Source organism: Macrosteles quadrilineatus, unplaced genomic scaffold, assembly GCF_028750875.1.
Source record: "Macrosteles quadrilineatus isolate MER2022 unplaced genomic scaffold, UCM_ALF_1.0 Scaffold_57__1_contigs__length_777910, whole genome shotgun sequence".
NCBI classification, from domain to species: Eukaryota; Metazoa; Arthropoda; class Insecta; order Hemiptera; family Cicadellidae; genus Macrosteles; species Macrosteles quadrilineatus.
Window position 1 is genome coordinate 587625 of NW_026542650.1, and position 13095 is coordinate 600719.

At 35.4% G+C, this 13095-nt stretch overlaps 1 protein-coding gene across 1 annotated transcript in view; it reads left to right on the forward strand.

The window, feature by feature from the left end:
* The window catches only part of LOC128981904 (uncharacterized), a 25085-nt gene continuing 11990 nt past the window's right edge, over positions 1–13095 (forward strand). The window contains exons 1-2 of the mRNA XM_054400895.1: positions 1–95; positions 12115–12322. Of these exons, the coding sequence (XP_054256870.1) occupies positions 69–95; positions 12115–12322 (235 nt within the window). The 5' untranslated portion in view covers positions 1–68. The remainder of the gene's footprint in view (positions 96–12114; positions 12323–13095) is intronic.

Below are 13095 nucleotides of genomic sequence, written 5' to 3' on the forward strand. Positions count from 1 at the left end.
TAAACATCGGCAGATAGGTGATTACGTTGTGTGGTTGAATTTCGCGACTTTTCTGAAGTTTTCCAAGAATGTCTCGCAACTTTTACGCCAACCAGGTAACTTAGAGAGGTTAAGTGTAGAGAGTTTCGAATATTGCTGTTTATGTATGATTATGCGTGAAGTTACGGTTGTGTGTGAGTAATAAGTGCTTGTAGCCTAACTGATTTACTATGATTGAATCAATGATAGCACAGCGAAGAACATTTGGGTGCACGTTTTAAGCTGAATTTGCCGGGTGAGGGTAAAATAGAAAAATAGTAAGATGACTTTAAGTTTCATATAGTTATTGACGTTATTGTTGTTAGTGTGAGAGTATTATGGGTGAATGTGAACAATGAGTAAAATGTAACCTAACAAAATAACACCTGTCAAGCCTTCATTCAATACTTATTGACAACGACGCGTTTTGAGCAAAATGCAGGATAGGTGTAAAATGTAGTGAGATTACATTAAGTCTTATTTTCTGTTAGCAATTAGCTAGCTTATTGTGTCACAAATAGTTTAATCGATGGCCCATTTTTTTAAGCTGAATATTAATGGATTGAGATGATCTGTGTGGATTTGTTACTGAATAAGAATATCGGATTTCCTATTAAACTTTAGAAAATTTATTAAAAGAGCCCTATTTTTATAATTTATAATTATTTTTTAATGAATTACTAGCACCTGCGGATATTGAAGTTGGATTTGAAGAAGTAAGTTTAAACGAAAATTAATCATTCTTTCTCCTGTCAGTAGGCTACCCTAAGTCAACAATGATTAGGCCTATCACCAAAGTATTTTAACAACTACATAACCCCGATTGATTGTATATAAACGTTAATTAATTGCATGGTAATTTTTACGCATAATGTATGTACAACATAAGATGGACAAAATATGGTTAAAATACTGATTCAGACTATACATATTCTTTGTTATATGAATTGTAATACGCATTTGTCATGACCAACTAGTATAATGATTTAGGGATAATAATTCAAAATCAACCTCCAAATTTTTATTTTTTGTTGGTTTTTATGCCCGATATAACACAAAAATCACAAACAAGCTCAAATTAAAATTATTGCGACAAAAGTAAGTGAGTGCGGCAATTAGCTACTTTGCGTGCTATAATCAGTGCAAAAAAGTCCGCTTTGTTAGGTAGGTAACTGTAGGAAAAGTAGCCTACTTTAGCTGTCTGGGAAATTCATTTCTGTAGGTGTTGTAACATTGTGTTTCGGTCCTTCTACATTCGTTTACCAGCAAAATACAATATATACACAATATACAATTGTACATTACAATACTTTAATACTTTTCAATGAAATGGCGACCATACAAAGTAGGTATTTTAAGCCAAGTATGAATGGTAATGAGTGTATGATGAGTGGCGTGATCTTGAAGTCTGTTAAGTGACTAAGGCCGACTTATTCCTTAGACACAGCTGTTAATTAATAGCCCATACAGCTAATGGCACCTAAGGGACCTACAGTTTACAGTGGAATCCGAACCATATTTTGCCTTTATATACGAATTGGTCTAATTTTCAGGATAGTACTGCGGATAGTCGTAGTACTCACTCGTGCGGACGTTAATCCACACCAGGGAGTATCGCATCCACAGAGCATGCCTATAAATATCCACAATTCGTACCTCCTATAGTAGCTGGATTACAGGACGACGCCACCCGTCCCAGTTTTGTATACACAATACAATATACACACTCAATATACAATGATAAAACTGTTAAGTCTTTTGGTAGGAATTCAAAATCTAAACTACTCATCGGTTTTAGTTAATGAACGAAAACATATATTTATGGAAAATATATCAAACCTCAACACATTATTATACGGGTATAGAAAATGTCGCTTACAATCGTCCTAAAACGAAACGAATGCGAATGATTAATAAATATTACCATTTTTACCATTATCTCCGTGTATTGCACCATACAAACTAAGCCATTGTGTTTCGCACTTTTTAAAATGACTAACCAAGTCAACATCTTGGAAGCCCAACTCTTTAATGAGGCAAATCGTTCAGTGCACGCAACTTTGCAGTTCGCGTCAACAGGTCAATGTTAGCTTTGCAACATCACATCACTTTTAATCCCTCGATATATCGATTGTTTATAGGACAGGAAGGCTGCATGACAGTGCGTGCCTGCCTATAGATGGGCTGTTGGGTTTGCCCTCCTCCTATCCATATAACATGCACGCAGGGTAGACATAGTCAATGGTTCCACACTCATACTCTGTGTGTTGTTAGTTTATAATTCATGTTAAAATTAACTTGTGGATTACTGGGTAGCCAAGTGGATATAGAGTTCGCCTTCAAGGCTAAAGGTTGCTGGTTCGATCCTCTACTCTGGAACCAACAATGATTTACAATAAATAACGTTATGTAAGCCTACTGTGCTCGCACAACTTTACATAACACCCTTGTCAAAAACAAATGAAACGAAAGTTCCTAATAAATCGAAAAGTTATTGTATATTACACTTAGCTAAAAATACAAAAAACATTACACAGTCACAGTACATATATAATATTCACATATAATATTCTACAGTAAGAGGTGGAGCATGATTATTTTGATTGAAAATGCATTTTTCAATATTCAAGACCCTATCTAGATCGCTTCAATTGTAATTTGTAAGGGTCTCTGACGTAGGTAGTTGAGGCATTGTTGAAATGGCCCCGGTGCATTGTGGGACTAGACAGATTAATATTGGAAAACAAACAAGCATGGCGAGAGGCGTGCAGTGGCAAGAAAGGGGATAATATTAAACATTAAAGTACCTGCCTGCACTATCGAACTGACTGTGAGTTTACACGTGAATATTAGGGCTACAAGCCACACAATGTGTGTAAATTGTGCATTTTGTAGCTTTGTTCATGAAACATGATAATTTTTTTGTATTTTTACTACTACAGCATTCTTATTATTTTGATTATTTTACAATTTGGGAAATATATGTCGTACTCAGGGTTAGTTCCTCATTGACGGTTTCTCGTGAGGACCATCAACTATCAAATACATTTTAGTTTTAAAACCATAGTCATTGATGCCATGATGTGCTCAATCATGCAGGATGTTCTGTTACTATTTGTTGTAAGTTTTTGTTGTTGATTCAATTACATGATTTATCTTTGTTATTTCTGTTCAGTTTGCCTCTCATTTATTGTTAGTCGTCGTTGATTATTTTCATTGTTCTGTTTATAAGTCACTTTAATTGCAATAGTTTGTTTTTATTTAATTTTTGCAATCAACATTGTAGTTCTTGAATTTTCAACACGTGTGTTTCTTATGGATTAAGTATATCGTTTTCTAGACTATCACAGAAATTGAATTCATACTCGTAAATTGAAATTGAACTGATAGTTGAATTGGATATTTTTGTATTTTTTGTAATTATTGTGAAATCTATACATGACCATTAAACCATCAAAACAATTTTGTTTCCACTTAAAGTCATGAATGTATTGACTAAATACAGTAGATATAAACAAAGCATTGGTCCGGAAAAGAAAACGGCAAAGGTCATCTAATTTAATAGGGAGAAGGAAAACGTTTTTGCAAACACAGTAAACGGTGGCCGACCTAAATTATCAGACCCATTCTAAGCAGAATTCTAAAAAGAAATCCACTTCTATGTTCAACACAATGTTGAACTGTTACACCTCCGAAGTTTATACACATATATTAATATTGACAATAATAAAAAACACCTAGAAAAATCAATGGCAATATAACAAACGTTTTTCAGTGTTCACAACATGAATTTGGTTTTCCACACGAAGTCGACAACTGATCATAGAGTATTATTACATTTGAGATCAACACTTGTTGACAATAGATAGTCAAAACCACGTTTACACCGGTGGTTAGAAAAAACCTAATCTCCTGTGTAAAAGGGGCAAATATCGTCTTCTGCTGGTCCATATGGTTGCCAAATCGACAAGGAAGTATGTTTAATCAATGCTACCAACATTGACTTGTATCTCGCCACAGCTGGCAGATTATTTTCACCACAATCAGCTGGGACGTCATACATCACTTATGATGGAATGATGAACCCTTCCAGGACACGTCACGTGACACGCCGCTATAGCACGTGATCGTCGCACGGCGTTGACAGCTGCACGTGGCACTGTTGATTTGGTTATTCAGCTACTGTTTGTTTGAATAATGGTGGCATTTATTCGATTTTAGAAAAAAGGTAATCATTCCGACATTACAAATAAGTGAATGTCAGTAAGTGGGACTCCAATAATTCGGAATAAACACAATTTTAAGATAGCAGATTAAGTAGAGAAGAATACATCAATTATCAACTATCAACTAAGTGGTACTTGGGCCATATAACTGCAAAACAAGAACACAAAAAACTTAAAAAATTCAACTAGATGACGTGTGCATTATCAAAAATACATTTTAAACATCTGATGCTGCGCAATGTGCCGAAACACAATAATTATAAAGGAGGAGGCATGAATATTAGAACAGAAACGGTATATGAATCTTAAACACAAACAAACGACTAACTGGCCCGAATCCTGTACTAATAACATTCAAAATATAGTTTGAACAGTTCCAATATAGTATATTTCGTACCTAGGGCCGAAAATGAGGTTTTGCCGGCTCGAGATAGTTTTAAGTTCGAGACGAAGTCGAGAACTTAAATCGATCGAGAGCTGCAAAACCATTTCGGTCCGTGGTACGAACGCTATTTTTCACCACACTATACCCTATTACCACTATTCACCACTATAATAATGCACACTGATAGTCAACACAACTACAACTTTAAGGTTATGTGAAGAAATAATTTGAGGAATCAGCAAAAATAAAATAAATAGTTGCTAGGCAACGGTGACAATAACACAATTCTATTGCAATGCTATGGATTTTGATTGTGTATTTAAAATGCATTCATAAGCGGACAGCTGATTTTGCGGCCCCGGCCTGTAAAAACCTGCTCGGTCCCCAAATTACGATGACAGCTGGCATGGCCAGCAAAACGTAACTTTCAGCCACCAATTAATGTATGTAATACAGCCAAAAACATCATAGTGTGGTGAAATAGTATATTTCGTACCTAGGGCCGAAAATGAGGTTTTGCCGGCTCGAGATAGTTTTTAAGTTCGAGACGAAGTCGAGAACTTAAATCGATCGAGAGCCGCAAAACCATTTCGGTCCGTGGTACGAACGCTATTTTTCACCACACTATACCCTATTACCACTATTCACCACAATAATAATGCACACTGATAGTCAACACAACTACAACTTTAAGGTTATGTGAAGAAATAATTTGAGGAATCAGCAAAAATATAAATATATAGTTGCTAGGCAACGGTGACAATAACACAATTCTATTGAAATGCTATGGATTTTGATTATGTATTTAAAATGCATTCATGTTTTAAGTAAGTAAGCGGACAGCTGATTTTGCGGCCCCGGCCTGTAAAAACCTGCTCGGTCCCCAAATTATGGACAGCTGGCATCGCCAGCAAAACGTAACTTTCGGCCACCAATTAACGTATGTAATACAGCCAAAAACATGATAGTGTGGTGAAAAAGTAATTTACTGTCAGTCCAATGACATAGCTTGTTTATATTATGATCCATACCGTTTCTGTTCTAATATTCGGGGGAAGTGGTGTTAACATATTATCTTATGCTTTCATGTGTTATCATTTTATTAAGTTTAATTGGGTAATTTGTGTTGTCTACGTAGGGAATTATGAACTCACAATCCTCCTTTCTGTTTCTCTTTATTAAATGTGTACTTTTATTAGTGAAATCAACATTTCTCATCCTCCTGTAAAATATATAGAGTCTGATGTGTTTTATGTTTGGCAACGATTGAGTGTTCTAATGTTTGTTATATTATTTTAGGATTGATTTTTAAGTTGTGATCTGCTCTTTGGCATCTCGTAACAATAAGGACGAGTAAAATTAAACGATAAAACACTTATTACTGATATAATATTGACTTTGGACGGTGCGATTCGAATTATCGTCATATTGTAAAATTCTATGTGTTGTTTTGTTTGTATTTCTTGTTATAGCGTTTAGCAACATCATTAAGCATTAATATTTTTCAATTTATGACTTAATAACTGTTGTACGCTATTACCCGGTATTAAAAAAAAATGTTAATCTTGAATCGACTAAACTGTTAAGACCAGTTCTACTGTCAACAACATACTATTTTTTAGTCGAATAGTTGATTATTTTGCCTCTCTTTGGTGGGTGGGTGACAACAGAGTAAGTTGAAATTCGCTGACGTCACAACTGCATGCAATCGCATGTGTATAATCTGCAAAAATAGCTGAGAAAGTATAAAAATATACCGCCGAACAGAAATAGCCATGACGTAATCTTATCATTGCTCAGTTCAGCAAACAACTAAGATAAATAATAGTAAATCTGTTTATATTGATATCTCTTTATGTTTTGATTACCGAGTATATATCTTTGATTCAGTGCAATTATTGTGCTTTGGGACAATGTTTTCGTGTAATCAAATGGAAAGCACTAATTGTTTAAAAATTATAATTGCCGATAATTACTTGTAAAACCAAAAGGTGATCTGTCATCTCTAGAGAGTAGGCTATATGTGGCTAGTTGAGCTAATGACATTAATTTAGCTTAGTAGATTTTCTTGTTTAACAGTAAAAACAGGATATATTTCAACTTTGCTTTCATGTTCGAGCAATATTGTTTTATTGGAAAATAATGTTCGCTAGTTTCCACAAGAAGTAACTGAAGTCACCAAAACCAAATTCAGTAGATTTTAACCATGTGTTCTGTACTATTATGAATGTCTGATATAAATTTAAAATTAAAACCAGTAAATAGGTATTTGAGAAAACACACACACCCCTTTGTAGAGAATGTATTAAAACTGTCCAATTTATTAGATTTTTATGTTAAATCACGTTTAATTTTACCCTAACGGTACTTTCCTGTTAAAGGGAACATTCATTATTATCGATGATTTTTTTCTCGATATATCACACTCGTTTTAATCACTGGAATATTGTTTTATCATTGTTCAGATTTTTGTTTTCCGATCCATTACAAATTGACAACTGATCTTGTTTAGACTAAAATAGACTATTATATGGATTAAGAAATGAAACTGTTCTAAGCTAACCTAACATAACCAACCAAACTTGTTGTACTATTTAAGAATTCCTTTTGATATAAAAAAAGACAAGGTAAACACGGAATTTTTAAATGTTACACAGCAAGTTTGGTTGTTATGTTAGGTTATTTTTTTTAGAAAGCTTCATTTTATCATTGTTTGTTGATACTGAACAATATTTACCATAGTTGTCAGCTGATATGTTTCAATTTGTTAATATCGATATATCGAGAAAAAAACATCTGAATGTTCCCTTTAACAGGAAAGTACCAACCTAACTTATACCAATTTAAAATTTCTTCCACCTTGAGTTTATACAGAACGTGCAAAGAATCTTGCACGATATGAGTATCGTACGAGAATGCGCATGGTTTTGGTATATTTACGTACATTTTACTGTAGCAAATTTAATTCTCTTCTACTACAAAACAGAATGCATACTGCACACATGGCTCCGGACGCATCTCAAATTTATTTCACGAGAGGTTACTGTTGTCATTGATCCCTTACAAAACACACCCCCGTCGAGCCCTTGTTTACTCAACAAATCCGCCCATCCAACCCCGTCTATGATATATCACCGTGTCAGGTGCCGCGCCAATTTTTCAACCAGGATCATCTTGGATGTTTGGTAACAATTAAGCTTCGCATTTCCATGAGCGGCTCGTTAAAACCCCCTAACGCCTCTGAGACCATCTGCCCAATGGCTCTCGCCCCTCCAAAACAACTTTACCCGTGTAATTGGCGCGGAATCGATTCCCGCCAATTCGGATCGCTTTTTACGCGGATGTGTTTGATTGAATTAGCAGTTGTAAGTGGAGCTGCAAGTGGCTAGGGGGATGAGCGCTGCGCCCCGCGGACGTGTTATGGGATTTGTGTAAGGAGATTATGAACCTGTTAACCTCGAAGAAGTGGTGCCAGTAATTATTATTTTAGCTTATGTGTTCTCTCTTTAAGATGCAATACTTTATCGTTATCGTTTTATATGAAAAAAGTTTCAAAATATACTTTGCATTACTATTGTAGCATTGAAAGCCAATGTTAACATGTTTATATCCAAACCCCCATTATGGGTTCAAATTATTGGTTGGAATTGGACTTAGCACCTAAAGGTGGGTTTATTGCTAGTTATTGCTCACAGGCAACAGTCAATTAAATTGTACTGTAGTTTTTTGCTGCAACATCTGACACGTTGGTCAGTATTTTCACCAGTATGATAACCTCCCGAATACCAGATTCAACAAATAAAATCTTATCTGTGAGAGCGCAGAGCCTACCTTCTAAGCTAGACGAATAGCAATAGTTTCAGTGGAGTTCTTCACTTGAATTATTTCAAAATTTATAGTAACAGAACTACCCAGGTCACGGGCACTCGGACACTCAACCCTTCAGCGTTCTATAAGAAACAAGTGGCAATGTTTGGAAGGGGCTGTTTTGTGTTTAGGGGGATTTCAGGGGCTGGTGGGCGGGTTAATTAGGCCAAGTTTAGTGGCAAAGGCTTAACAATTAGGGGCGGCGCGCATTAATCAACAAGGGATTACATTTTACACGCTGTCGCCTCCCCTTGATAGATGCACCCTTCCACTATCATAGACTCTGTATGGTCTATTGAATCAGGGGCTCGCTGGTAAAAAAATCAATTTATTCAGAATCTGTGCATTACATTAACGCTTCACGGCTATTAGTTTTGAGGGGTTTTATTTACTTCGTATACATACTTAATGCATGCTGTTATCAATTTTTAAATGATAAAAATTGAATAAAATTGGCATAAACTGTTTATTTAGAAATATATTAAAGTTATTTTTAGTAAAATTATTTATAATAGGAACGAGCTGGTGGCCCGTCCTACGTACGGGAATCGAGTTGTCATCTAAAACGGAATACTGTAATTCAGAACATCTAGTTTACACGCATAGACACAAATTCTGGCACTTTTAATGGGGAAGATCACCTTATAAACAAATGTTACGTGACCACCTATTTATTCCATTCGAATATAGACCTAAAATATATGGCGATATGCATTTTAAATCCGATAATTTTACCATAAAAGAGCATTTGTGTCGATTTGAAAAATCTTGAAGTGAGATTGGCGACCGATTCACACTGGTTTTGAGTAGAGTAGCTACATGCCACCTCTAATTGCATACTGTACTACTTATGTACTTACCGTACCTTATCTTACCTCCGTGACCACTGAAACTTTTATGAGGATTCTCTTCTATCACCTGCCTCTTCAAAATTTAGATCCCAGCCTGAATATGCATTTCATAACTTGACATTTCCCGTCTATCGTGTGGTACTCCTTGGAATATACTTTTTAAAAGTTTATGCAAAGCCTTTCCATCCAAGCTTTACCTACTCCTGGAAAGCATCCCTATATTTGGGTGTTAACACATTTCTCTTAGCTCTCTGTTCTTTTTTATTTCGACCTCCGGGCCGTTATCTTGAACTGGTCTGTATATTTTCTCTGCACTTTATTATCTAACCCAGCATTAAGGTTTTTCGGTTCTTTGATCAGTGCCCAAGTTTCTGAATCATCAGTACTACGGGGATAGTTGGTATGGTATGAGTCGACTTTGGTTTCTGCTGCAGTTTATTTGACAGCTTTTTAGAGACCTACTACACCGATTGACGCTTTCATTACTAACCAAAATTTTAGTATGCCGACATACTCACATTCAAACATATAGAAAAAGAAGTATCAACACGTAAACCACTTATATATTAAACAATTAAGCGATAAACTGCTGAAAAAATATTTCCCAAATATGAGTTGAAATTTGCAATGCATAAACTAAATACTTACACAGATTGCATTTACGACAAAACTTGAGTAAACACAAGTGTATGAGATGTTTAGTTCAAAATAACACATTTCCTGATAACGGAGATCCTTCACGGTAGGGGAAAACTACCTACATTTTAAAGTGAAATAGAATGTAGGCAAACACTAACGAACAATATTTTTGTAAACAAACAACTCGTAACATAAACATTTCAATGACAGTTATAAACCAGCTGTTAGTGAAGCCAGCATTGAAAATACTTTAAATTGCTAGCGTCGGCTGCTAGACTTTTTAAAAATTTAAAACTTAATTTCTAAAAAACTGAAACCCTAAACTAAAATTATGGCTTCGACATTCCCTAGTTCTCAAAATGATCTTTCTTTCAACACAAAAATCATGAATATCCGCCAAGTGGTTGATTCAGGATCGTGAAATAAAAAACCCTGTTTCGTTTGAATAGATGGTAATCATATGATATTACAACATTCTAAATCGACCTCTTGACGGAACGGATTCTTAGCTATATAGGCCTAATATAACAAAAGTTTTGTTAAAGTCGGCTGCTTCACTTAGGATAATTTAAATAAGAACCTTATTTTATCATGTAAGAAATATATGATAAGGTTATTAAATTATTCTTTTATCAAAATGCTGAATATAGGCCTATGTGTGTCACATGCTGAATAGTTTCAGCTATTCGACCACACTGCATCATAGTAAAAACTTGAAAAAAATGTTAGGGGCAGCTGCGGAGCTAAAATCCAATATTAAAATAATGACATCAACATAAAATTTCCCAAACTTCATTTTCCGGCCAAAAGAATAATCAAAAAATCCGTCAAGTATGTCATTCAGAATCTCAGGGCAGAAATACTCATCCACGTGTATTATAGGAATGTTTAGACATAGGAATCCTGGTGGTCTCAATCAACAACTTGACGGATTTTCTTGATTATTCTTTCGACTGAAAGATAATTTTGATAGGATCAAGGTAATGTCAAATTCAAAAATTTTAGGTTTCAGTTCAGCAGCCGCCACTAACGTTAAGAGTGTACCTTTCATAGTATCAACAACTAGTAGAGGATAGAGGATTTTTGACAATAGCTCAAATAAATATGACTCAGCTAGCAAACTATGTTTTATTTTTTATTTTGAACAAACTTAAACAACTGATCCAATATGTATGATGTACATGTCAGTATGTCCACCATGATTTCTTGAAGTGAATTGTAGAACCAAACATTAAAAAAACAATAATTCGCAGTGATAGTGATAGTCTTGATGTTTTATCGACCAAACTAAATTAATTGTATCAACTCTGAGCATGAAACTTCCGTTGGTAGACCGAGGGAATGATCGGCAGTCGGCATTGTGGGTCAATGTTTACGCAACTGGTTATACAAATCACAACAGACTGACGGCACAAATCGCAACGGCAGTTCCAAACCGGGGATATCGGTTGTAATTGAATAATAGGTTGTATCTGAAACTGTTCCTGGTCATGAAACGTTCCGTGATCGTCGAGCCATCGTGGCTGTCATCCCTGCCTCGTCATAGGCCTGGCCTACTGAGTACTCACTGTTCTAGCTTATTGTTATGTTCAAATATGCAATTAAATTACTACTAATATTGCCTGATTGCCTCTTTTATCTTTTAGGCATATACTAGGACGGTTATAAATTGATTCTGTTACAAAATACTTTTAGACGCACATAATAAAACTACACGATATTGAAAGCATGTAAAAAATGAAACTTATTTGGTATTGTATTTTTATTCTGGCGATGATGAAACTATCTCTACCGCACCAACGGTATGCAGATTAAATCATTTTGTTATCTGATCAAAATGGTGGTTTCAGTTTAGTCCATTTGTTAAACGAATCCAAAAAGCTTTACACGAAGTAAAGAAAGATAGGGTGGGGACAGAAATATGTGTCCAAGTTGACTAGGTGGAATGCTTTGCCTTTGTATATAGCTTTGTTAAGATCAGCCGTTTCTTAGGTCAGCACCATGTATTACAATTTCAACGATAAACCTAACATCACGAAGGATGCATCCTTTTGATGGAGACCTGTTTAACAACTAACACGAAGGATGGATTTTGTTTTATCAACTTCAGTTTACCATCTGTCCACAGCTAGAGCGAGAGTTCCGACCGACTCGCCTCGGCAACTGGGAGGTACCGTCGTGGTTGCCTCAGAGACCTCGCGCACGCAAGACCACCACAAAGATCATCGTCAACGACCGCGGACATCTACTGCCTGGTGTACAAAGACCTCCTCAGAACCCTTGGGGATCCTTCCGCGGCACCTGGCAGCTGCCGAACAAGATATCTAGGAAATTCGGTAAGTAGTGTTTTCTATTCCTTTATAAAAGTGTGCAACAATTGCTTTAATCAACATCTATGGACAGGTTTTTGGGGAAGCTGGTAACAGTAACAGTTTGCATTGGTATAAATAATTTATAAATAAAAAACTTTTTTAAACAAAACGTTTTAAAACGCCCTAAAAAGTAGAAAATAATTTATAAATATGTTGAGAGAGTATAAATACTTGTACGATTTAAAACGAAAAACGTGGGTGCATGCAATAGATAGTTTACAATTACCTTCACCTACTGAACTAATGTATTATTATCAATAATTAATTGCATGCACCCAACGTTTTTCGTTTTAAATCGTACAAGTATTTATACTCTCTCAACATATTTATAAATTATTTTCTACTTTTTAGGGCGTTTTAAAACGTTTTGTTTAAAAAAGTTTTTTATTTATAAATTATTTTATACTTTTTAGTTTTAATGTGTGTGCATACACGATCTGGTGAAATGGTATAATCTCTGGATACATTAAGGTTCTCCAGAGTTTCACTCACTAAAACAATTCCTGTATCTGTGCTCGACCGAGGAAGCATTTCAGGCAGCTTTTCACTGACTTCAAAGATATCAAGAGCAAATAAAGTTGCATGCCCTTTGAAAACCATATTGACCAAACCTGCCGGGAAATTTTATCACTTTGAGGTACGGAATGATGCGCTGAAGCAAACGTTGTTCTGGTTCAGTTAGTACCAAAATTTCAGTCGGGATATCACCTGGAAGTAAGTTATTCCAATACGCCTTG